Below are 22,527 nucleotides of genomic sequence, written 5' to 3' on the forward strand. Positions count from 1 at the left end.
AGGCCTGAAGGGATTTGCCTGAGCAAATGCAGCCTCTGACACTGTTAGCTGGAGAAATGGTTAGAGGAGCAACTCTTGCGCTGTGCCTTCCCCTAGGGAGCCAGATGTGTCCTGTAGCTGCTGGCCTGATGTGCTGGGAAGCTGAGTGGGCCAAGCCCTGTGCTGGTGGCTGAGACCACCATGAGGGTGCAGTGGGGTGGGGGTGTCCTGGGTTGGCCCATAGGAGCTCCCGTAGGAGCTCTGAAAATGGGGAGGGGCTGGCTGCAGGGTCCCATGCACTGGAACCTCTTCCCAGGGGTCCCAGGGCCCTAGTACTGGGAACACCAGAGGGCAAGCTGGCCTTTGCTGGGCACTGCCCAGGTCCTGGCGGTGGGGACATGGTGCACTGGAGCTGGTGAGATGTTCTTGACCACCATGCTTGCTGGGCAGGTGCTAGGCACTAGCAGAGTGAAAGGCAAAAGAAAGGAGTGGGGAGAGGAGACTGTGCTTTCCAGTGAAGCCCTGGAAACTCAGAAATGCCAGACTGGGGAAACTGGAGCTGCTGGGAGGGGACTTCACAGCTGGATTTTGTTGCCCTGTAATAGCTGGGAGTGGGTGGGCTGGATGATGGGAGTGAGGGACATCCAGCAGCAGCAGTAAAGCTGTGGGAGGCCAAGGAGGCAGTGGGAAAGGCATCCCAAGCGGTGATGGAGTAGGGATGGACAGTGCCTGGCAGAGGCCAGGATGGTCTGCTCATGGTTCCTGGTGGCATAGGCTGGGGCTGAGGCTGTGCCATGCTGGAGCAACCAAGTAAGCAGGTGACCAAGCCCCCAGCATCTCCAACGGCCAATGTCCCAGGTGCTCCCAGACAAAACCTGTCCCTCTGAGCCAAGGAGCTGTGCCTGCTGGCTCCCTTCCTGCCTACCCGTTCTGCCCTGAACCCAGGAATCCCCAGCCCTGGGACACGGCTGTTCACCCCTGTAAGGGGGGAGGCCTGCAACCACCCCAAGAGAGTAGGCATCACTGCAGGTCAGGGTGACACTGGGCAGCGCTGCCCCAGAGCCACCCTGCCTTCAGTCCCTCCTTTGGTCCATGAAAGCCCTGCTGGGACATTCTCAAACCAACCTTTCTGTGCTTAAACAGCCATCATTAACCTTTCATGTGCCTGGTGCCTGGCCTACAGCTCACCTTACAAATGGGCCCTGAGGTGGGGGCGTCCCATATGGTACATACTGGCCAAGAGCCTGGAGGGACCTGAGCCTGTCCTTGAGTGGCCCTGTCTGGTGTGCGGTGAACAGCACAGCTCTCCCAACCTGCATTACAGCATGCCTTTCTCCCTGCAGTGTCCCATCCCCTTAGCTAACAGGATTGCTCTCATACCCATAACCAGGCGTCTCTGCCCTGGGGGTCAGAGATGTGAGGCAATGGGGCTGGGGAGATGAAGTCATTGGGAAGGCTGGAGGGGAAGTGCCAGCACATCCCCTTTACAGTCTGGTCCTCTGTGCAGGCAGGGGCTGTGAGGACCATGACTGGTGGCTGGAGGGGGGGGGAAATCTTGTTACCCTTCCCCCCACCAGGACCTGGACCCCCCCTTGTCTGCCTGGAGGCATCAGCACCCACTGCCCTCCAAGTGTTGTGCTCTGCCTGCAGGACTCTGATGACAACTCCCGCGTCTCCATCACTTTCTTCCGACTGTTCCGGGTGATGCGGCTGGTGAAGCTGCTGAGCCGGGGGGAAGGTGTCAGGACCCTCCTGTGGACGTTTATCAAGTCCTTCCAGGTATGCGAGGAACAGTGCTCCCCTCCCAGACAGGCACATGACTTGGGCTGTCAGCAAGCTCTGATCCTCAGGCTAACTGGGTGAGCAGTCTGTCCTCACCAGGCAGAGGAGGAAAGCTCCAGTGCCGGCAGGCTGCTGGCCTCAGACTGGACCAGGGGCTTGTGCTGTGTGGGAGAACATTGCCTGTATGGGTGGGAAGATGGGGGGGGGGTCTCCCTGGCTGACACCACAATGTGTCAAAGCTGGGCTGAGCAAGCAGGCAGGGCCTGCCGGGGCCCATCAGCCCTGGTCCCAGCAAGGCTGGGCTCTGCACCAATTGGGTAGCCCAAGGGCATGCTGCAGCATGTCAGCACACAGCCCCTAAGCCTGGGCAGCTCCCTCAGCCCTGGGCATCCCTGGGTTGTACTCAGCCTTCATCCCAGCTGCAGAGACCTGGTGCTCCCTTGGGGGTTGGCATAAGCCTCCCATGCATGAGAACTGGAGAGTGGGGCTAGTGGGAGGGCGGTTAGAGGAGCAGGCAGAAAGTAAGCTGTCCCCTCCCGACATGGAGGCCTGGATGCTGGCCTCACGCATAGCTCCAGACCCAGCCTCCTGTCCCTGGGATGCCTTGATGCTGGGCTGGTGTCTCACATGAGCCATGGTCCTTTTGTCACAGGCTCTGCCCTACGTAGCCCTGCTGATTGTGATGCTTTTTTTCATCTATGCTGTGATCGGGATGCAGGTGAGAGGCACAGGGATGGGATTTGGTCTTGAATGGATGCCCTGAGCCTGGTAGCATCCAGGGAGATGGGGTGGAGAGGGACTAGGTCCTCTGCCAGGCACTCCCTGGGACTTTGCATATGATGGGACCATTTTACCCTGGTCTCCAAGGATGCTTACAGCCCCACCAGCCTCCTCCCATCCCTTGGCTGCAGCTAGGGCAACTGAGGCACGCAGCAAATAGCACTTTCAGAGTCAACGGAACCACCTAGACACACAGTCACCAGTGCTTGTGCCTGGTTCATAAGACCTTGTCTTCTTGGCCCAGATGAAGTGCAGCATAGACAGGAGCATTTTCAGCATAGGCAGGAATGTCCAAGGAGCTCATGAACCCCAGAGCGCTCAAACCTCCATCTCAGTCTCTTTTGGGGACACCCAAACGGAGTAAATGAGGAAGAGGAGCTCAGGGACAGGGGTGCTCTGGAGGGTGGTCAGTGCCTGAGAAAGGGTGCTGGGGACCTGACAATGTGGTTTACAGATGTTTGGGAAGATCGCCATGGTGGATGGGACGCAGATCAACCGAAATAACAACTTCCAAACCTTTCCACAAGCTGTGCTGCTGCTCTTCAGGTCAGTCTTGTCTTGGCAAGCGAGCCACTCCAGAAGGGAGCTGGGCTCAGAGTTGGCCTGGGAGCCCACCAGCTTGGAGTGAGGGAGATCAGCATTTCTGTAGCTGATTTCTTTTTTGCCATACAGAAAAATGTCTTGCAGCAGTGGAAGCATTTCAGGAGTGGCTGTTGGTTTGCCTGGTGTGGCTGAGCTGCAGGAAGGAGGGACTCTTTGGGGTTCCTATTCTGAGTGTTTCCTTCCCAGACTGGATTTTAATTTGTGAATTGTGAGGATACTCCAGGGGAAGCAAAAGCTCAGTCCAAGGCTTTCCTTGACTCCAAACACTTCACTTTGGAGCTTTGAATAGCAGACTCCCCACAGCAAGCTCAGGATCCTTTCCCAGTGGCTCCCCATTCCCCTCCCTGCGTGCCCAGCTCACGTCCAAGACGGGCAGGGACCAGCTGGCATCCCCTCTCCTCAGGTGTGCAACCGGCGAGGCCTGGCAGGAGATCCTGCTGGACTGCAGCTACGGCAAGCTGTGCGACCCCGAGTCAGACTTTGCCGAGGGCGAGGAGTACACCTGTGGCACGGGCTTTGCCTACTTCTATTTCATCAGCTTCTACATGCTCTGTGCCTTCCTGGTATGCTGGCTCCCACAGGGCTCTCTTTGGCACCCCCATCCTGGCCCTGGGCAGACCCTGGTGTTGAGTTAGCCTTGCATCTTGTGAGCTGAGCCTGCAGCACCCTCTTCCTAGGGGCATCATCCCCCCACCCACCTATCCAGCCATGCTGTTTACCTGACACTGCACTCCTGTGGGGCCCAGGATCCCCCGTTAATTCCTTCCCACAGCTCCCATGTGCTGCCGTCCAGATGTGTCTGTGTTGGCTCTTGCAAGGGTGGAGAGGGAAGAGATGCCCTGTGCCTGCTGCAGCCTTTCACATGATCTCCTTGGGTGGGAGGCCCAACCCTGCATGGAGTGGCCCACAGCATCCCCTGGCTCCAGGAGAACCTAAGCCCCTTCTCCCAAACACGTCTGCCTGTTTTCCCATGGCCCTGGCTGGGGCCCGTGGGCAGCACTGCCCACTCCATGCTGCCAGCCGCAAGGGCTGTCACTGTCCCTTTTCCCCGGGGACCTGCTGAGTGCTTGGACCTGCCCTAACTTGCGTCCTTCACACCTGCTCCTCTGCCTTCAGATCATTAACCTCTTTGTGGCCGTCATCATGGACAACTTTGACTACCTCACACGTGACTGGTCCATCCTTGGACCCCATCACCTGGACGAGTTCAAACGGATCTGGGCTGAGTACGACCCCGAGGCCAAGTGAGTGACAGGGGGTGAATGGCAGGGAGGGGATGGTCTGTGGGGAGCCTGGGATGGGCTGCCCTGAGACACGCATGGCAGCGTGAGCTGTGGCACTCTCTAAGAGTTAGATCCCAGCATCTCAGAGGTGGATGAGGACTTGCCAGCATATTTCAGGGCTGATACAAGCCATTAGGGTGTTTGGGGACACGAGACTTTCAGTGTCCTCTTCATCCAGCCCTGTTAATGCTGCCAACTAAGAGTTGGCATGCCACTGTGCACCTTTATCTGCTGTCTGGTGCCATGGGGAACAGCTGCCCTCCCCAAAAGGAGCATAGGGAATTGTAGGGATTTGCGCACTGCAGGAGCACAGGACAGGGCACAAGGATGAACCCTCCCAGCCCCTGCCCGAACCACTGTCCCCTATGTCTGCCACGACACTGCTGATGCAGTTTGTTGCTCCACAGGGGCAGAATCAAACACTTGGATGTAGTGACTCTGCTGAGACGTATCCAGCCTCCCCTGGGCTTCGGGAAGTTCTGCCCACACCGTGTAGCTTGTAAGGTAAGAGCCAAGGGGGTGGCAAGGTGTGTGGGCACGAGGCATCTTCCCCAAGCTGTCTCTGCATCCTCCTCAGGGAGGCTGAGGGTGACAATCCAGCCAGCTTCCCCGTGTCATGGTTTACACGCATGCTCTGACCTCTCATGTTTAATGGAGGGGAGTATACTGGGGACAGGGAGAGATGCTGTTAACCTGCATGGAGCTGATGTATTTCAGGCTCCTGAAGATAAGGACTTGCCTGTGCTTACCCCCACACTGAGGGGGATGGCACTGGTGGGCTGGTCTCTGCCCGACCTGGAGCCCTCAGTGCAGAGGAACACCCAAGCCACACTGGGGTGCCCCACATCTGCATCCAGTGCAGGAGGGAAACGCTGGGCCTGAGTACCTGGCCACATCAACTGGACTGTAGAAGTTTGTTTCCAAGGGCTGATAGCACTGAGGGAGCTGCAAACACCAGCTCTGTAGGCATGAGTACACTTTTCCTGGCTTAGCTCATTCTGCACAAGTCCAGGGCCTGTGTGAGGCTCACATGTAAACCACATGGGCAGGGGCTCAGGCACTGGTGTAAACCCTCGTGGGTCTTGGGCAAACTCATTAGGAGGTTTGATGTCCAGATGCCTCACGGCAGCCTGGGGCACTTTTTGGAGGGTGGAGCGGAACACGGAATGACTCCCGTCTCCCTGAGAACAATGCTGTGTCAGTTGCTGGCTGGTTGTTTAGTCTGGAGAAAAGGTGGCTGAAGGGAGACCTTACTGCTCTCTACAGCTACCTGAAAGGAGGTTGTAGTGAGGTGGGTATCGGTCTCTTTTCCCAAGTAGCAAGTGATAGGAAGAGACGAAATGGCCTCAAGTTGCACCAGGGGAGGTTTAGATTGGATGTTAGGAATTATTTCTTAACTGAAAGGGTTGTCAAGCCTTGGAACAGGCTGCCCAGGGAAGTGGTTGAGTCGCCATCCCTGGAGGTATTTAAAAGACATGTAGATGTGGTGCTTAGGGACATGGTTTAGTGGTGGACTTGGCAGTGTTAGGTTTACGGTTGGACTCAATGATCTTAAAGGTCTTTTCCAACCTAAATAACTATGATTCTATGATTTTCTCCCATGGCACCAGTGCCCCGTAGGTTGCGTTATTATTTCCACCGATCTGATCTGGCTCTCCCTGCAGCTTGGTCTGGTGTAGCTGGCTGGTTAGGATGAGTGATGTCGCTGCCCCTGGCCCATGTGCTGCCAAGCAGTGGTGCAGAGCCTCGTGGGCCTGGGCAGAGCGGGTAGAGCTGGGAGGGCTCCTTAGCTGGCAGCTCAGTGCCAGCCTCTCCCCAGCCAGCATTGCTGCCCTCCAGCCAGGACAGGCTGTGTGTTTGTGGGGAGCTGCCAGCCTGCTCTGCTGCCTGGGGTCACAGTTGTTGGTTTGCTGTGCAGCGTCTAGTGTGCATGAACATGCCCCTGAACAGTGATGGCACCGTCACCTTCAATGCAACCCTCTTTGCGCTGGTGAGGACAGCTCTCAAGATCAAGACAGAAGGTAAGAGATGCTCCTGTCTGCCTCTGTGGCCTGATGGGGGGACGCTCTCCTTGTGCTGCAGGGTGCTGGTTATGCACCATTCCCCCACTCTGTCTGGGGACCTCAGGGCACTTGCCTGTGGGGCTAGACCCTCTGGTGCAACCCTTGGCTTCATACTATTAATTATCTCATTGGACCAGAGACCATGGGCACATGCATGGGGCTGCTCAGGCCAAGCCTGGAGGACATTATTAGTTGCAGGCACATGTGTTGCAGCCCTGAAGAGTGAACCATTGCCACCCCAGCTGCATAGCTTCACCCTGAACAGCTCAGAAGCAGTTCTGACCAAGTTCCCATCCCTGCCACAATGCACAGCCACCGGCCTCCCTTCCCGCACTGTTGAGTGTAGTCTGATCTCCCCCTGCCCCTGGCATAGCACCACCTGCTCCAGTTTTGTGTTTTGCCATGTATTTATAAGTTCAGACTGGAATGGAAGGGGATGGATCCTCTTTGAATTTAGCTGTGCTGGGGAGGAGTTGCTTTCACCCCCTTCCTTGCCAGCAGTGTGGTTTCCAAAGCCCTGCTTTGGGAAGATGCCACACCAGTTTGTTTGCATGCCTGTGGGTTAGGCAGTATCACACAAGCAGCTCTGTGGTTGGGCTGGGGCAGCCAGCTCTGGCAGGAGGTGAGGCTGGGCAGTGGTGGGCCACAGGGGCTGGTGTCTTCCAGCAGCATGGCACGAGTGCCTTCCTTCCAGCTGGGGTGGGGAACATGGCCTTGAGCACAGTGCATGCAGCCCTGGGAGGAGCACAGGAGATCTCAGAGCACACATGGGGACAGACTGGGATTGCAGGTGAGCAGGAATGGTAAAGCCTGTGAGAGCACCAAAGGGGAGGTCAAAATCTGTTGTTGATCACCAGAACAGAGACAGTGGCACTAATGCTCTACCCGTTTGCTAGGTCTGACTCACTCTATATAAAGTCTTTTTCCTAAAATCAAAGCCTCATTCTTACAAAGCTCATTTTTGTTGGGTGGGGAGGCTGGAGAGGAGCTGTCACACCCCGGAGGAGTCTGGCCAGGTTTTCACATGCTTTGTCTTCACCTATGTTCACATTCCCCTGGGAATGAACAGCTCTGTCCTGCTTGCTTTTCTTACAGGTAACTTTGAGCAGGCCAATGAGGAGCTCAGAGCCATTATCAAAAAAATCTGGAAGCGAACGAGTATGAAGCTTTTGGACCAGGTCATCCCACCTATTGGAGGTATGTCACCTGGTGGTACTTCCCAGAGGGGCAGAGTGACACCTGGTCGGGGTCTCAGCTGCTCCAACAACTCGGGGCCTTGTGATAGGCGGTATCATCATGTTGGTTTCCTCCCCTCCAGATGATGAGGTGACAGTGGGAAAATTCTATGCTACTTTCCTCATCCAAGAGCATTTCAGGAAGTTCATGAAGCGCCAGGAGGAGTATTATGGGTACCGGCCCAAGAAGAACCCTGTGGAGATCCAGGTTGGTAGCGTGTGGATGGTGTTGGAGGGATGACCTTTCCTGGGGGTGGTGGGGAGCTCTGCAGATCAGGGAAGACGCTTCCCACAGCTCAGGAAAGTCCAGGGTGACTTAGAGAGACAGAGCTGCAATGACATATAGGGACCCCTGTGCCTCAGGCACACTGCTGAGGGTGACCTTAGTCTCCAGGGTGCAGGTGACTCTGGAACAAGGAGATTTTTTACTTTCTGCCCCGCTGACTTCAGCTGCAGAGAGCGCTCAGCAGGGTCTGATGCCTCACTAAGCAGTTTTAAGACCTGGAAACCCCCACCACAGACCAATGTCTGGGCTGAATGCTGCTCATCCAGGCCCTTATCCACCTGCTCTTCTCCATTCCAGGGCCTTCTCCCTTTCCTCACCTTAGCAGTGTTGTGGATATTTCTGTGTGCGTGATGCTCTCTGTATCACCTCTCATTGCCTAGTGCAACATCAGATGGAGAGGGGTTGCTGTGCTTGATCTTGAGCAGGATCACTGCAGTCAGAGAAGCCTGCAGAGCACCCCTGAAGGATGCTGTCAGGGTGGGATGGGAGAGGATTTATGTGCCTGGCCAGAGCAGCTGGGAAGTCCCCAGCTTCTCCTGACCTTACAGGGAGGAAATCGCTTATAGAGATAAAAGACCAGGCCCCAAAGGTGCAAGGCAAGGAAAAGAGCCAGGGCCCAGATCAGATACCTCCAGATCAGGGACAAAGGCACAGCTACCCCTTGGGCATCACCAACCAGACCCTTCGTCAGGCTGCCCTTAGCATACCTCCTTGTGGGACAACATTAGCCCAGAAGCTGTTTCAACAAGCACAGAGCCAGCCAGTCGCAGGGTGACCCATGGCCCATCCCTGGTAGGAGACCTGGCAGGGCAGCATAGCTTACCAGGTGAGCATGCTTCGTCATGTTTCCCTCTCCAAAGACCAAAGTAAGAGGGGTGGTGGGGCCAGGCCACATCCAGCCATGCCTTCTTGTCCCCACCAGGCTGGGCTGAGGAGCATTGAAGAAGAAGCGGCTCCTGAAATTCATCGGGCCATTTCTGGGGACCTGACTGCTGAGGAGGAGCTGGAAAGAGCAATGGTGGAGGCTGCTATGGAGGAAGGGATATACAGGGTGAGTGTGGCCCTCAGGGCACCCCAGGTGGTGGTGGTCCCACCCAGCCACCATTTCAATGTGTCAGTGGTGGGTCAGCATGGCTACCAGCAGCTGGAAGACACTCCACAGAGGTGAGTCTGACCATGAAAGACAAGTGTGGACCACAAGGATGGATCAGCACTTCTTTCTTCTCCCCGAGCATCAGGACATCCTGGTTGAGTCATCCTGGGCAACCTGCTCCCTGCCTCAGTTTACCCTCTGTAAAAGGACCCTGCTCATGTGCCTGGCAGGAGTGTGCTGAATGTTTACTCAGAGGTTTGCAGGGCCCCATTCACACCTTCTGCCAGGCTAAGGCAGGACAGCTCAGGTGTCATCATCACCAGAGCAGGAACAGATTCACTTCCCACTCCCTGGGAGTCTTTGAGACAGCCTGGGCAGCTGTGGTATTGCAGGGTTGCACCTCCTGCTGTGTCCAGAGGTGCCACCGGCTCAGGCTATCCCACAGAGGTAGCAGGATTTGTCATGCACCGGCCTGGCTCTCATCCCAGTGCTGCTGCGTGACCATCACCCCTCAGTGCCTCAGTTTCCCCACCTGGGCAGTGAGGCTTTTGAAACTGTGCAGTCTGCAAGGCCCGAGCAGAGAGACCACTGTTCCCACGGGCATCTCTGCATGTCTCCTCCCATGGGAATGGCCCCAGAGCTCCAGGTCTCCCCTGATGCCCTCCCTGTTGGTTGCAGAGGACAGGTGGCTTGTTTGGCCAGGTAGACAGCTTCCTGGAGCCCAGCAGCCCCCTGCAGCCCCACGTGGCCAGCCAGAGGCCCCTGCAGTTCACGGAGGTGGGCAGTGAGGACCTTGATTCCCCCGTCTTCCTTGATGACTTCCCCCAGGAAGGCAACACCAACGTCAACAATGCCAACAGCAACGACTGGCTGGAGAGGTAAGGGCTGGTGAGCCTCGCGTGGGCAGGTGAGGAGGGGCAGAGCTGGGCCGTGCCTGGTGGCTCCCAGCGGGGCTGTGCTGGTGGCTGGCTGCACATCGGTCTTGCCCAGGGGCTCTTCGTGGACGGGTAAGGTCTGGAGAAGTGGCTGAGTTGCAGCAGCGAGGTCCCTGCAGACTGGGGGAGGAATTGAGCGCTGGCCGTGGAAGTGGCTCCATGGACACAGGAGCTTTGTGCAGAAATTCAGCCCTTGGGGTGTGAGCCAGGGCCCAGGCAAGGGGACAGGGAGGGCAGACACCCCTCGCTGGTCCCCAGACCCCAGCCTGGCACTCCCAGATATGTCCCCAGAACATGCAGGGTAGTTCCAGGGCTGGTGTGTGGCTCCGCATATCAGCGTGTGTAACTCCCTACGCACCCTTCTTGTCCTTCCCATCACTCCTTCATCTCAGTGCCATGAGGGTCGAGGTGGACAGCAGGGCTCCAGGGATTGCAGGAATGACCCTTCCCCCTTCCCCACCAGTCTCTGAGTGCCAAGGCCCAGGTAGGGGCCACCAGCACCTGCCTGGGCACAGGTACAAGGACAAGGGTTACCAGTGTAAGAGGATGTACTTAATCCTACTTCTTGGGGTCTCCACCCTGTTCATCCATCCCAGGTGCCCCTCCTGGTCTGCCCCCCGCAGCTGCATTCCCTAGGGTGGAGAAGGTGGGGAGGGCTGCACCCCTGGGTGGAGCTGGTCTCAGCGTGTGGTCCCTGCTCAGGCTGACCCACCTGCCTGCCCTTGCCAGGATGGAGTACGAGGATGAGATGCTGAGGAAGACAGTGCCAGCAGCACCCAGGCGTCCAGTGTGGGGTGAGTCTCAGCGTTGTTCCTCTTCTGGGGAATCTTGACCAGCCCAAGGGCCAGGTAGGGGGAAGGGGCTGATGTTGGCAGGCAGGAGGAGGAGACGCAGACCCCAACAACTTGGGGTTAGCTGAGAGCCCCGAGCACAGCAGGACCTGTTTGGGCAGCTCCAAGAGACCCTCCTCCCACCTTCCCACCCTCTGGGGTGATGGAGCATGGAGCCAGTGCCTCGGGCTGGGGGAGGACTGGCAACCCCTGGGCAGCAGGGCCACAAGACCATGTTCGTTTCCACGACCAGGGACTTCTCCTTCCCAGCTGTGAGTGAGGAGCCAGCATGGGGCAGTGGGCAGGTGCTGGGACTTCAGTTGGTCCTGAACTCCTAAGCCCTTTGGTTTCCCCAGTCTAGTTAACCCGTTCCCAGCTCTGGGTGGCAGTGGTGTCCTTGCTCTTGTGCCCATCTGATGTCCCCACCTTTCCCTCTCCCAGAACGCAACCACCCCTTACCTATGGAGAGGCTGCAACGGAGGCCGAGCAGGAGGCGAGGGTCCACCCCTGGGGGTCATGCATCATCAGCGCTGCTCCTTCTCCCCCAGGAGGTAAAGAGGGCAACGTATGTCCAGAGGCAGTGATGCGGGGGATATGGATGAACCTCCCTCCCTCCTGGGAAAGGCTGTTGCAGCCATGCTGGGGAGGAGCCGGTCTCTAGGGCTCCCCACCATGAAGCCAGCTTTCCTGAAGCTTTCCTTTCTGATCAGCTCAGGGGAGGAGCCAGGCCCCCATCCCACTGCTGCTGGAGGCACGGGGTGCTCATCCAAGCTGAGACAGCTCGAAGCAGCATCTCTCTGGCTCCCTGGCTGCCTCCAGAGCCAGGGCAGAAAAAAGGGGTGCATCAGTTTGCTCCCACAATCCCCTGGCTGCCCTTGGCTGGCCACAGTGCCTGCAAGTGCCAGGGCAGGTCTCTGCCCACATGGCCCTGCTGGTCCCATTGTGGGTGGTGCCCTGGACCCGGGAGCTCCAGCAGGATGGGAGTGTGTGTCCAGGCTGGGGACAGTACCTGCAGCCCCCACATTAACGTGGGAGAAATCTTCCATGGGCATTGCCCAAGCCCAGGCTGCAGCTTTTTTTGCTCCTCTCGCCCAGCTGCCCAGAGAGGATGGCACTGTGACAGGAACGGCATCCAGTTCAGCTTACCAGCGGGGTGAAAGCGGTGACCCAAGCACATCCTCCACCCCAGCCATCACCTTCCTCATTCAGGAGGTAAGGCAAGGGCAGAGGGAAAGGCAGGGCTTCCAGGGAGTGAAAGGGGCTGGCAGGGGTGCCATGCTCGTGCTAAGTTGGGAGGTTGGAGGGCAAAGCTTAGCTAAGAGGGTGAGCAGCAGGTATGTGCCAGCACAGAGGGCAGCAGGGAAAAGGAGGCAAGGGTGGGCTGCCTGCAGCAAGGGACACTTCTACAAACTGAGCACACATTGGGCTGTGACCCCATCCTCTGCTGCAGGCTCTGATCTCCGGGGGCCTTTCAGCTCTGGCCCATGACGCATCCTTTGTAGCAGTGACCAGGGATGAGATGGCGGCCAGCAGCCAGCTGGAGATGGATGAAGTGGAGAAAGCAGCTGTGGAGCTGCTAAAGGGAAGAGAAAAACTGCAGGGTACAAAAACTGGCTCTGCCCCCCAGGACGCCTTGGCCACATCACCAGCCAGCTCCCCAGGGCTCAGCGCAGCCCCCTCCCAAAAGACCATCGCTGCCACTCACCTGTGAGCTGCCTGACGATGCAGCCCAGCGGGCACGGTGCCTTCAGGAGCTTGCAGGCGGTTACTGGAGCAGTGCCACACTGCTCCCCCTCTCTGCCTGGGGTCCTGGTGGGCTCTGTCCAGCTGCAGGAGGATTTTTGGGCCAGGTCTCCAGGATGCTGGTGCAGGACAGGACAATGCTGTGGCAGCAGGGTTTTGCAAGAGCTGGACCGGTCATTAAAGTGTCCCTGCTGTGTGACTCCATGGATCCCCCTGTCCCCTCCTTCCTCTGCTACCCTGCCTGCACAGCCTGTGCCCGTGGCTGCTTGCTGCCAAGCCCAGCCTATGGAGGGGGCTGCAAATGCGAGACCACATTTAACCAAAGCTGGCAGTGATTCATGTGGCAGCTTCCAGTCCCCATGCTGAGGGAGGTCTGTCTCTGCTCCCAAGTGCTCATGCCTCAACCAGCTATTTTGAGGTGCCAAGCTCTGGGAGCCTCCTGGTATCCCAGCAGCTGGACCCAGCGTCCTGATGTCTCTGCTGAAGCCTATCCCTCCTGCTTGCAGCCAAGCCTGTCCTGTGGGGAGGAGGACAAGTGGCTTGGGCAGATTTACCTTGGGCTTGGGCAGCAGGCAGGCACAGGCTTTGTGCCATAGCGAGGCCTGGGGGCTTCTTGGCTCACTCTCCCAGCTAGGTAAGAAACAGGATGGGGCAGAGGCGTGAGAGCACGTCCAGGTTGGTGCAGGAGCCCTGGGTGTAACCAAGAGAAGAGTTGGCCACTGCAGTGCGATTTCTGTCACTTCAGGCATCTCCAGCAACTGCTCTCAGGCGTGGGCACCCACTGCTCAGCCCGGCCTGTGGGAGGTTCTCATCTAGCCCACAGACATGCCCACTGCTCTGAGGGGGACAGGCCAGAGACGGCACAGCCAGGAGAGTGCAGGTAGCACAGTGCTTGCTGCATGCCTGTGCCAGCGCTGCCCAGTGCTGTCTGCGCACTGTCCACTGCTGCCTGGTATCAAGTAGCAGCTGAGATTACTCCTCTCTGGGAATGGGTCTGCCAAGGGGTTTCACTTTACAGACCTCTGTGCCCCAGGCGGGGTGTGGGTGCCAAGCACTGGGGCAGCCCCGTCTCCCCAGGTCATCTCTTTGCTGGGATCTTGTTCCAGAGGGCCCCCAGCCCAGTCAAACTGGGCAACGGAGGGCTATTCCTTGCCTAATATATATTACAATGCAGCAAACTGATGGGTCCCAGGGGAGTTGCTGAATCAATAGCACTTGCCAGCTCTCCAGCAGGGCATTTATTTGTTAACTTAATAAAAGGGAAATGGCTGTTGCTGAGCTCCAGCTGCAGCCTGAGCATGTCTTGTACAGGGGACATGGCAGTGTAGACAGCTTCCCCCCAAGGGGATGCAGGCAATGAGCAGGGATGGTGTAGGGGCCTAGATGCTGCATCCCTTTCTCTTGCTTTACTGCCCTGGGGCAGGACGTACACCCCCTTACACACACGTATTCACAAACACATCTACCTGCTCCTGAGGAAGGGGCACAGCGTGGTTGCCAATGAGGTTCTGGGATCTGCTGTGCCAGGGGGGTGTCAAGTATGTGGTTCATTAGTTACAAGGTGAATGGTGATGGTTTCCTGGTCCCTTTACTGAGGTGCCGCACTGAATGTGCCACTTTCCAAGGCAGGTAGGTGCTCACCAGGGACTCCAAACATGAAGGGTAACACTATGATGGGGACGTATTGCAGTGATGGAGCAGTGCCTGTGCACCCTCTCCTGAGGTCTGAGGCTGCACAGGGGCTGATTTGCCCCAAACTAGCATCTGGGGGGTCTTTCTTGTGTTCATTTCTAGCTGAATTGGGGGACAGATCTGGCTTGTGACATGGCTGGCACAAGGGTGGGAGTAGGAAGATAGGGCCGGCAACACCACAGCACGGTCGCTGTCCCTCTCTGCTTGGAGCTTCAGTGGGCAAGGGTCCAGCCACAGAAAAAAACGGCAGCTCAGGGTGGGAAGTCCCCCTGACCCGGGTGTCCTCACAAACATGGCACCCAGGGACAAAGGAAGAGAAACGCTAGCTCCTCACATCCTTGCAGGACAACAGACAGGCCATATCCTGCTCATCCCCATGATGCTGTACCAGCATGAGGTGCCCTGAAACTTGCCCATCCCAGCAGATGACAAGCCAGCTCCCCCAGGGTACAGAGCCCCATGCGCATGTCATGTGGCCCTGGTACCTTGGGAGCCTCAGGAGGAGCACGAGCAGTTGGGGTGAAGGGATGGTGCTGTTGAGATGAAGGTATCCAGGCCCCAGAGCAGAGGGCAGATGCTGGGCTCTGTGCTGGGCATAGCTCTGTCTTCATTACCAGTCAGTCACCACTGCTGGCATGTCTTCGCTGTCCCAGAGCAGATGGGCAACTCTCCCAGGACACAGCCTGGGCTCCTCAAAGTAAACCTCAGTGTGCCTCAGTTTCCCCTCACAATCCATTGCTGTTCACCCTGACATCAACAGCAACCTGCAGAGCTGGGGTTCCCCTGTAGGTCCCACACCTGCTTCAGGCTGGGAGATGCTTTTTCCTGCTGAGCCAGAGGCTACCTGTGTCCCTGGGCAGCGCAGGCTCTGCCCGCACAGGGCAGCATGTCCATCTGGCATCAGCCCCAGCAATGTGAAGGCAACTGATGGGGAAGCCAGGAGAGAGCTCCTCAGTGCCTGCCTGTCGCCAGTCCTGCTCCCTGATGGGCCCTGGACATGTCCCCCCCCTTGTTAGCCTCCAACAGCAGCTCGTAGGATGAAGCCAATCGCCCTGTGGGCACCGTCCTCTGCTGTATGGGTGCCCAGCTTGGTGCTTGGCCCCCACAGCCACACAGTACGGACTGGGAGTGCTAGAGAGCTGTGTTGGCACCTGGGCACTGTCCTGTCATGTCCATGCCATCAGCCTCACCCCCTGTCCTCTTGGGATGGGCTCTTGCCACGGCCCTGGGCAACCCACAGGGTCACTGGCAACCCACAGGGTCGCCAGCCCCCCAGTCCCAGTGGCTCTGGCAGGAGGACCCAGCTCACCACTGCCCTGCACTGGCTCCTGCTGCTCAATGGTGTCATCCCCTGACACTGCAGAGCTCCAGGGTGGGACCAGGTGAAGCCATGGAGGTGTTTGGGTGATGCCAACCATGTGGGAAGGAAAGTCCTGGAGGTGATTGTTCACCTCCGTCCTCCTCCAAGCACTGCCACTCACAGGGGCAGGGACCTGCAGGGTCCCAGTCTCTGTCCCCTGTCCCAAACCAAGTCACTGCACCCCAGAGCAGGCTGGAAATATCATTTATTGGCACTGTGGGGCTGGAGGGTTTGGTCTGGGGACCACACAAGGGTTAACACCTTTGCAGGGACATGTTTCCCTCCTCTGTGCCAGGCATAACATGGCCTCATCGGTGGTGGGTGGCGGGGGACAGTATGTGGAGTGACTGCTGTGCTCAGCACCCGTGCCTCCGCCTGTGTGCACACCCAGCAGCACCTGCACCCTCACCTACACAGAGTGGTCTCTTGCAGGCTGTACGGCCCGGAACAGCCGGTACAGCCCGGTACACCCGGGTACAGCCGTGCGCAGGCGGGAGCGGGGCCGCTGGCCCGGCAGGGGGCAGCAGGGACCGACGGGAGAGGGTCGGGGGGGGGGGGAAGAGAGTGTATGAGAGAGAATGTGTGTGTGTAAAAGAGAGTGTGCGTGTGAGAGTGTGTGTAGGGGGGCTGTATGGGGTTCGCACACGACAGTTCTGTGCCTGTGTCTCTGTGTGTGTATCTATATGTGTGAGCGAGAGCGTGTCTGTGTGAGAATGTGTGTCTGTGTGTGTGTATGTAGGGGCTCTGCGGGGCATGCACACAACAGCTCTGTGTGTGTGTGAGAGAGAGAGTGTGTGTGTCTGTTTCTGTGTGTGTTTCTGTATGTGTCTGTGTGTGTCTGTCGCTGTGTGTGAGTCTGCGTGTCCGTGTGTGTGGGGGTGTGGGTGTATGTCTGTGTGGGTGCGTGTGTGTAAGAGTGTCTCTCTGTGTGTCTGTGTATATGTGTGTGTATGTCTGTGTGTGTCTGCATGTGTGTAAGAGTGTCTCTGTGTGTGTCTGTGTCTCTGTGTCTCAGTGTGTGTGAGTGTCTGTGTGTGTGTCTGTGTGTGAGTGTCTGAGTGTGTGTATGTGTGTCTGAGTGTGTGTCTGAGTGTGTGTGTATGAGTGCGTGTGTATCTGTGTGCGTCTGTGTGTCTGGGTGTGTGAATATCTTTGTGTGTGTGTGTCTGTGTGTGTGTGTGAGAGAATGTCTCTGTGTGTCCGCGTGTTTGTGTCGGGGACGCGCGGGGCGCGCACCCGGCCGCTCTCTATCTCGGTGGTTGCGGGTTCGCTCCCGCCCCTTTCCCGCGGCTCCGCCTGCCGGCACTGCGGCTGCGGGGGCGTGTCTCCACCGCCCCGCCCCGCCCCGCCCGGCACCTGGGGCCGCCCGTCTCCGCCCCCTCCCGCCCCGCCCCCCGCCGCCTCCCGCCGCCTCCCGCCGCCCGCGGATGCTCTCGGCAGCGGCGGCCGCGGTGCCCGGGCGGCGGGGGCATGGCGGCCCCGGACAGCTGTGTCAAGGTGGCCGTAAGGTAAGTGCTGAGGGGCGGGGGGCGCAGGGAGCTCGGTGCACCCGGGGGCCTGATGCCCACCGGCGGGCTGGGGGCCGCAGCTGCGTGTGCGCGGCGGCGTGGAGGCGGGGGGGGGAAGCTTGCGGGTGCCCGGCTCGGTGCTGCCCGGCTCGGTGCTGCCCATCCCCGGGGCAGAGAGTCCCCCCCGAATGAGGTTTTGCCGCCCCCCCCCCCCCCCAGCCCCGCCGCCGCCGCTATCCTCCCCACCCACCCACTCCGCATCGTTTCGGGGCTGCGGCCCCCCCCCCTCGCCCCAGCGGCTTCCCCGCTGCCCAGGCCCGCGGTGCCCACCTCCCCTCCCCTGCGGCCGGGGGGGGTGGGGTGTCGCGGGGGCGAGACTGGGAACCCCCGGCCCCTTCACCTGGAGGGCTGGCTGTCGCCCAGCCTTTGCCGCTCGGCAGCTCCTGGCTGCGCCGCGGGTGGGTTCGACCCCCCGGTGGTGTCAGGCAAGATGCCGGGGTGTGGGGAGGGGTCCCTGCCTGCTTACCCCCCCCCCCCCGGCTAGGTGGTAGGGAACGTATGCGGCATCTCGGTGTCCTTTGTGCTGACTCCGGGCTGGGAACAATGCGCCTTCCAGATCGTGCACCTCAATAAAGGAGCTGCCGGCGGCATCTAATTCCTGCGGGGGCTCGGGGGGGGCTGCGGGAGCTCGAGGGGCGCTGGGCTGGGCGGCAGCCGGAGGGGCAGACCCGGCATCGTCCGCGGAGCCCCGCGGGGGTGGGCGAAAGCGGGGGGCTCTTTGTTAGCGCCGTGCCAGGCTGGGTGTATTCTGTGCACAGCCGCTGGGGTCCCGCAGACCGGCCTCGGTTCGCTTCTCTCTGCCCCGAGAGGAAGAAGGAGCCCCCAGAGGAAGGGGGGGTACGGCCCCCGCCGAAGCCGGCGGGAGAGGCAGGGCGGGACCCTGCCCGGCTGTCGCGGCTGGAGCTGCCGTCCCGCGGGGCAGCGGCGTGGGGAAGGGACCGGGCGTGCGGCTTCCCCCCGCTCGCCCCGTGCCTGCGCCGGGTCAGCCCGCCTCTGCCGGAGAGGCGTGAGTCCGGCCCGGCCCTCGGCGCCCCGAGCTCCCGGGCAGGGTGTCGGAGTGGAGCTGGGCGAGGGGATGATCGGGTCCCCGTGGGGACACGGCTCGGCAGGCCCAGCCCCACGCGGTTCCACCGACCTCGCCGTCCGGCTGCGCCTGCCTTGTCTCCCACCGTGGGGCTGCGGGGTCACCCTGGGGAGGGTAGGGCAGGGCAGGCCGTGTTCCCCTGCCCGCACCCCTGAGGGCACGAGGCGGGTTGGGGTGCTGATGGCAGTCTGCAGGGGGGCTGCGTTAGTCCTCGGAGGAGGATTCGTGGCGGGCACTGCCCTGGCGGGTCCCTGCTTGCCTGGGCAGAGCGAGAGCACAGAAGATGCTGGGTGCAGCATCGGTGATGGAGGGAGAGAGGATGGGTGTGGGGCTGTGCGCGCTGCTGCGTGTGTGCCCGTCTGTGTGCGTGTGCGTGCGTGTGTGCACCAGGACACCTCCCAGCGCTGCCTGCCCGTCCAGTCTTCCTGTCTTGGAAGCAGGCGGTGGCGATTTTCTGCCTTGCTCCGTTCAAGAGGCTGAGAATCGGGGCCAGGCTGTGGTTTTAAAGGATGGGGGAGCTGCAGGGGAGGCGACGGCATCCCCCTCGTGCGGGTGCTGCAGGGGTGCCTGCGCAGGGGCAGGGCTGGGCTGGGCCAAAGCAGGGGTGGCCGTGCCAGGACACTGACCTGGGAACCGAGTGATGCCGGTGGCTGTGGGTGGAGATTTCCTGCTGGCCGGACTCTTCCCGTCCTCCATCCTGCATTTCTCTCGAGATGAAGCCTTTTAACAAAGGCCCAGCTCAAGGCCGGGGTCCCTTTTACCCAGGAGATGGAGTGGGTGCTGCTGGGGCTGGCAGCCGTGGAGTCGTTTCTGTGGGGTTCTTCCTACCTAATCCCTTTGGCCCCTGCCAGCAATGGGGTCGAGGACTGTCCGGTGCACAGGGAGGGGATCACAACCGGGAGGTGACTTGAATATGCAGCATTGCAGTGGGGCTGGGATGTCCATGGCGACGATCCGGGGAGGGGGGCGAGGTCCAACTCTCTCCCACCCCCTCCTTGAGGGAGCGAGCCAGCATCTCACTTGGTGCAGCCAGTGGGAGCCGGGCAGCTGGGGCGATGCGGTGGCGAAGGTGAGCCGGCAGGACAAAGGAGGAGGGCTGGGAGCAAGGAGGCTGCGAGACAAAGCAGGCAGGTCACAGCGCCTTGTGGGAAGGTGGCTCCTGAGGCTGGGCTGAGTGCGCAAGGGCTGAGCTGCTTCCCCTGCGGACCACCTGGCTTTTCTGCCAAAGCAGCCCCAGGGCGCTGGTGATGGGACCCCTCCTGCCCTGGGCTGGGATCAGAGTGAGGTTTTCCTTTGTGAGTGCTCGTGACACCCCGCCGGTGGAGCAGCCAGGCTGCGGGAGTCTCCAAGACCCCCCACCCTCCAAGCAAACCTGCCCCAAAATCCCACCTCCCTTGGCCATCAGAGCACAGAGGAGGTTGAATGCCTCTAGGGTGCAGCAGGACATGGATCAAAGCTCCCCTTTTGTCCCTTTATAATAACATGAATGTGCCAGCTGTGTCATTTCTTCCGGGTCTCTGTGTCTGTGCTGCTGGTGGGAGCGAGGTGGGACCTGGGGAAGGGCCGGGGACACTGGGAAGTGATGGGGGCTTTGGAGGAAGGTGCCATGTGCTGTTGGGGTTGAACGGTGGGGTGATGGGGTTGGTCCAGCTGTTGTCAAGAGGTGCTGCAGCCACCGGGACCCGTCTCTGGGGCCTCACAGAGCCCTCAGGGAGGGAGGAGTGGGGACAGAGGAGCAGGGGTGGTGGGGCTGTGCTGTCCTTGGGGGGACTCCCGGTTCTTGCTGGTTCTTCTGGCCTGGTGAGAGGAGGCAGGAGGGATGCTGTGGTGTTTCACTGTCAACTTCACAGGTTCCCATCTTCCCCTCGGGAGACCCCTGACTGCCCCGCTGGCACTGGGGGTCCAACGGACCTGAGTGCTGAGACACTGATTGGGACACAGAGGCATTATTTAGGCTTCCTGCATGCCAGGAGTGAAATGGCCGGTACCTGCTGTAGCACTGCTGTCAGCAGAGGGAAATGCAGGCCCAGCAGCTGCTCCTGGCCCAGGGGCTGATTTGTACCTGCGCCTTGTACCTGCAACTCAGACCTGCACTGTCTGCAAGGGCAGGGCTGGATTCTGCCCCAACTCCCGTGTTCCTTGCAGGCAGGGTCTGCCTCCACTTGCCCGTTAGCGTTAAGCCTGGCATGTCGCTTCCTGGGTGCGTCTGAGCTTGCCGGCTCCGGCGGACGCTGCTGGGGAGGAAGCGATGGGGCTGAGCCGCCGGCAGCGGTTGGGTTGCGCGCCCTGTCGTCAGTGTAACGGTCTCGGCCGGGAAGCTGCTGCCTGCCATGATGGTGCTGAGTGGGGTGGCCCGGGGAGCCCTTGCTCCTTGCTGCTTCGGGGGGGGGTTTCCTCAGAGGCTGGGGAAGGCAACAACTGCCATTTCCTTCTGTAGGTGACCTTCAAATGGATGGCTGCAACGCAGCCAGCTCGGCAGCTCCCTGCTTGTGCCCTCCGTCTGGGAGCGCAGCCATTGATTTGAGGCTCGTGCCTCCCCTTGAGCCTCAGCAGCATCCCTCCCCGCAGTACCCAAGTTCTCAGTCAGGTGCTGTCGGCTCTTGCAGCCGCAGTGAGCCAGGGGTGCAGCAGGGGAAGCGGGACTTGCCATGCTGGCTGCAGGAGGTGGAGCCCAGCCCCATTGCGCACGGGTGGTTTGCTGTGTCAGGAAGGGCTGATGGCGCGTATTGACCCAGAGGTCATTAAACTCCTTGGCTGGGGCAGGGGGAAGTCTGAGAAGCCGGGCTCACTGTAGAAATGCTCCCTGCGGGCACTTTCAAACTGCCCAGCTCATCGGAGAGAAAGTGGCACCCCCTGTGCCAGAGCTGCCAGCGGCACCCAAGTGCGCCTGGCCGGCTGCGGAGACTCAGGAAACGGTGCTTGTGAAATTGGGGAAGGAAGTTGTGTCAGATTTCAAGTTTATTTAAACCCTGCAACCTCCAGTGTTCTGCTGTTCTCATAAACGCTCCTGCCGTGATGCTCTGCGCTCCACGTGGGCAGCCCGGTGCTGGCTGTCTCCTGCCCTGGGGAGCTGCTCCCACCTCCTCCTCGGGAAGAAGGACGGGATGTGCCGCTCAGGATGGGACAGACTCACGTGCCCATTGCCATGTGCCCTGGAGGGCCTCGGCTCAGGGGGAGCATGCTGGCAAAGGCCAGGTGCCAGGATCAGCTGGGCTCTCAGCCTTGCCAGGGTCCTGGCATCTTTGCTGCCACGTGACTGGGGCTCCTCTGCCTGCTGGGATGGTTTCTGTGGACCTGAAGCCTCCGGGACCAGCTGGGGTCAGTCCCTGAGGAGGCAGAGTTATTGTAGCCCACCCAAACCAGCTCCTCCCAGGGCAGTTTTGGGTCTGGATGGAGAGGTGGTGTGAGCCCAGCTCGTGCCATGCCAGCATGCGTGCTGCCCAAGGGCTCCAGCATGGAGAGGGGTGGTACGGCCTGGTACCCACTGCCCACCATCACCACAGTGCTGCTGCAGCTCTGAGCCCCTTTGGTGTGGCCCAGGGAGGACACTGAGGAGTGGCTAATGGGACACTGTCTCCTGCCAGGTCTGGCTGGGGCTGTGCCGGTTTTGCTCAGGTGTCACAGGGCCATTGAGGGGAGAGATGAGGCAAACCCACCCCACTGCATGGGATGTGCCTGGCTCCTGTCGTGATGCGGGGGACAGCCTGTCCTGGTCAGGGGGGCAGCCCAGCCTTGGGGTGCCCCATGTCCCATCTGCAGGGACTGGGAGGCTCCCTGGCAAGCAGCCCTGATCCCAGGAAGGAAATATCTCAGGAGGCTGCTATAGCCTGGGGGTGCTGGGCAGGCAGAGCACCGGCATGGGTGCCCCAGCCACTTTCCCCATCCTTTGCCTGCACCGAGGGCAGCTCAGCCCTAGCAGTGGGGATGCCCCATGTCCCGTGGCTGTTTTGCTGCTGTGCTGAACCCATCCAGGTGAGCTGCTGCTCTTTGGTTTCGCTTTGGGGCTCCCCAGCCCCGGTGTGAGGCAGGGTTGTGCATGTTCTCAGTGCCCAGAGAGCAGCATTAAATAGGCCTCCTTGGTCTGGAGAGAGATGTTGGGGGCCGTGGTGGGTGGGGGGCCCCACGGGGTCTCAGAGGGAAGTGCTGAGCCCAGGTATGTGGGCGCGAGGGGTTTTTCTGTGCCTGGCTTCAATCAGGTGTGCACTCGCTGG

The 22,527-nt window shown here is 59.9% G+C and overlaps 2 protein-coding genes across 9 annotated transcripts in view; both read left to right on the top strand.

The window, feature by feature from the left end:
* Nucleotides 1-12,811, top strand: part of CACNA1S (calcium voltage-gated channel subunit alpha1 S) — a 54,008-nt gene extending 41,197 nt beyond the window's left edge. For 2 of the 5 annotated variants that reach the window (XM_052815260.1, XM_052815262.1), the window contains 15 exons: nucleotides 1,630-1,758; nucleotides 2,414-2,479; nucleotides 2,996-3,087; nucleotides 3,548-3,707; nucleotides 4,261-4,388; nucleotides 4,835-4,931; nucleotides 6,346-6,448; nucleotides 7,586-7,687; nucleotides 7,809-7,933; nucleotides 8,934-9,062; nucleotides 9,783-9,982; nucleotides 10,742-10,833; nucleotides 11,311-11,420; nucleotides 11,965-12,081; nucleotides 12,320-12,811. In XM_052815260.1, the coding sequence (XP_052671220.1) occupies nucleotides 1,630-1,758; nucleotides 2,414-2,479; nucleotides 2,996-3,087; nucleotides 3,548-3,707; nucleotides 4,261-4,388; nucleotides 4,835-4,931; nucleotides 6,346-6,448; nucleotides 7,586-7,687; nucleotides 7,809-7,933; nucleotides 8,934-9,062; nucleotides 9,783-9,982; nucleotides 10,742-10,833; nucleotides 11,311-11,420; nucleotides 11,965-12,081; nucleotides 12,320-12,580 (1,911 nt within the window). In that variant the 3' untranslated portion in view covers nucleotides 12,581-12,811. The remainder of the gene's footprint in view (nucleotides 1-1,629; nucleotides 1,759-2,413; nucleotides 2,480-2,995; nucleotides 3,088-3,547; nucleotides 3,708-4,260; nucleotides 4,389-4,834; nucleotides 4,932-6,345; nucleotides 6,449-7,585; nucleotides 7,688-7,808; nucleotides 7,934-8,933; nucleotides 9,063-9,782; nucleotides 9,983-10,741; nucleotides 10,834-11,310; nucleotides 11,421-11,964; nucleotides 12,082-12,319) is intronic. The other 3 variants (XM_052815261.1, XM_052815264.1, XM_052815263.1) reach the window with 2 other exon arrangements.
* Nucleotides 12,812-17,067: 4,256 nt separating this feature from the next.
* The window catches only part of KIF21B (kinesin family member 21B), a 43,836-nt gene continuing 38,376 nt past the window's right edge, over nucleotides 17,068-22,527 (top strand). For all 4 annotated transcript variants that reach the window (XR_008239363.1, XR_008239364.1, XM_052815285.1 and 1 more), the window contains exon 1: nucleotides 17,068-17,172. Coding sequence is in view for 2 of the 4 variants with exons in the window: in XM_052815285.1 (XP_052671245.1) it covers nucleotides 17,135-17,172 (38 nt within the window). In the remaining 2 variants the exon portion in view is untranslated. The remainder of the gene's footprint in view (nucleotides 17,173-22,527) is intronic.

Source organism: Harpia harpyja, chromosome 19 (genome assembly GCF_026419915.1).
Source record: "Harpia harpyja isolate bHarHar1 chromosome 19, bHarHar1 primary haplotype, whole genome shotgun sequence".
Taxonomy (NCBI): Eukaryota; Metazoa; Chordata; class Aves; order Accipitriformes; family Accipitridae; genus Harpia; species Harpia harpyja.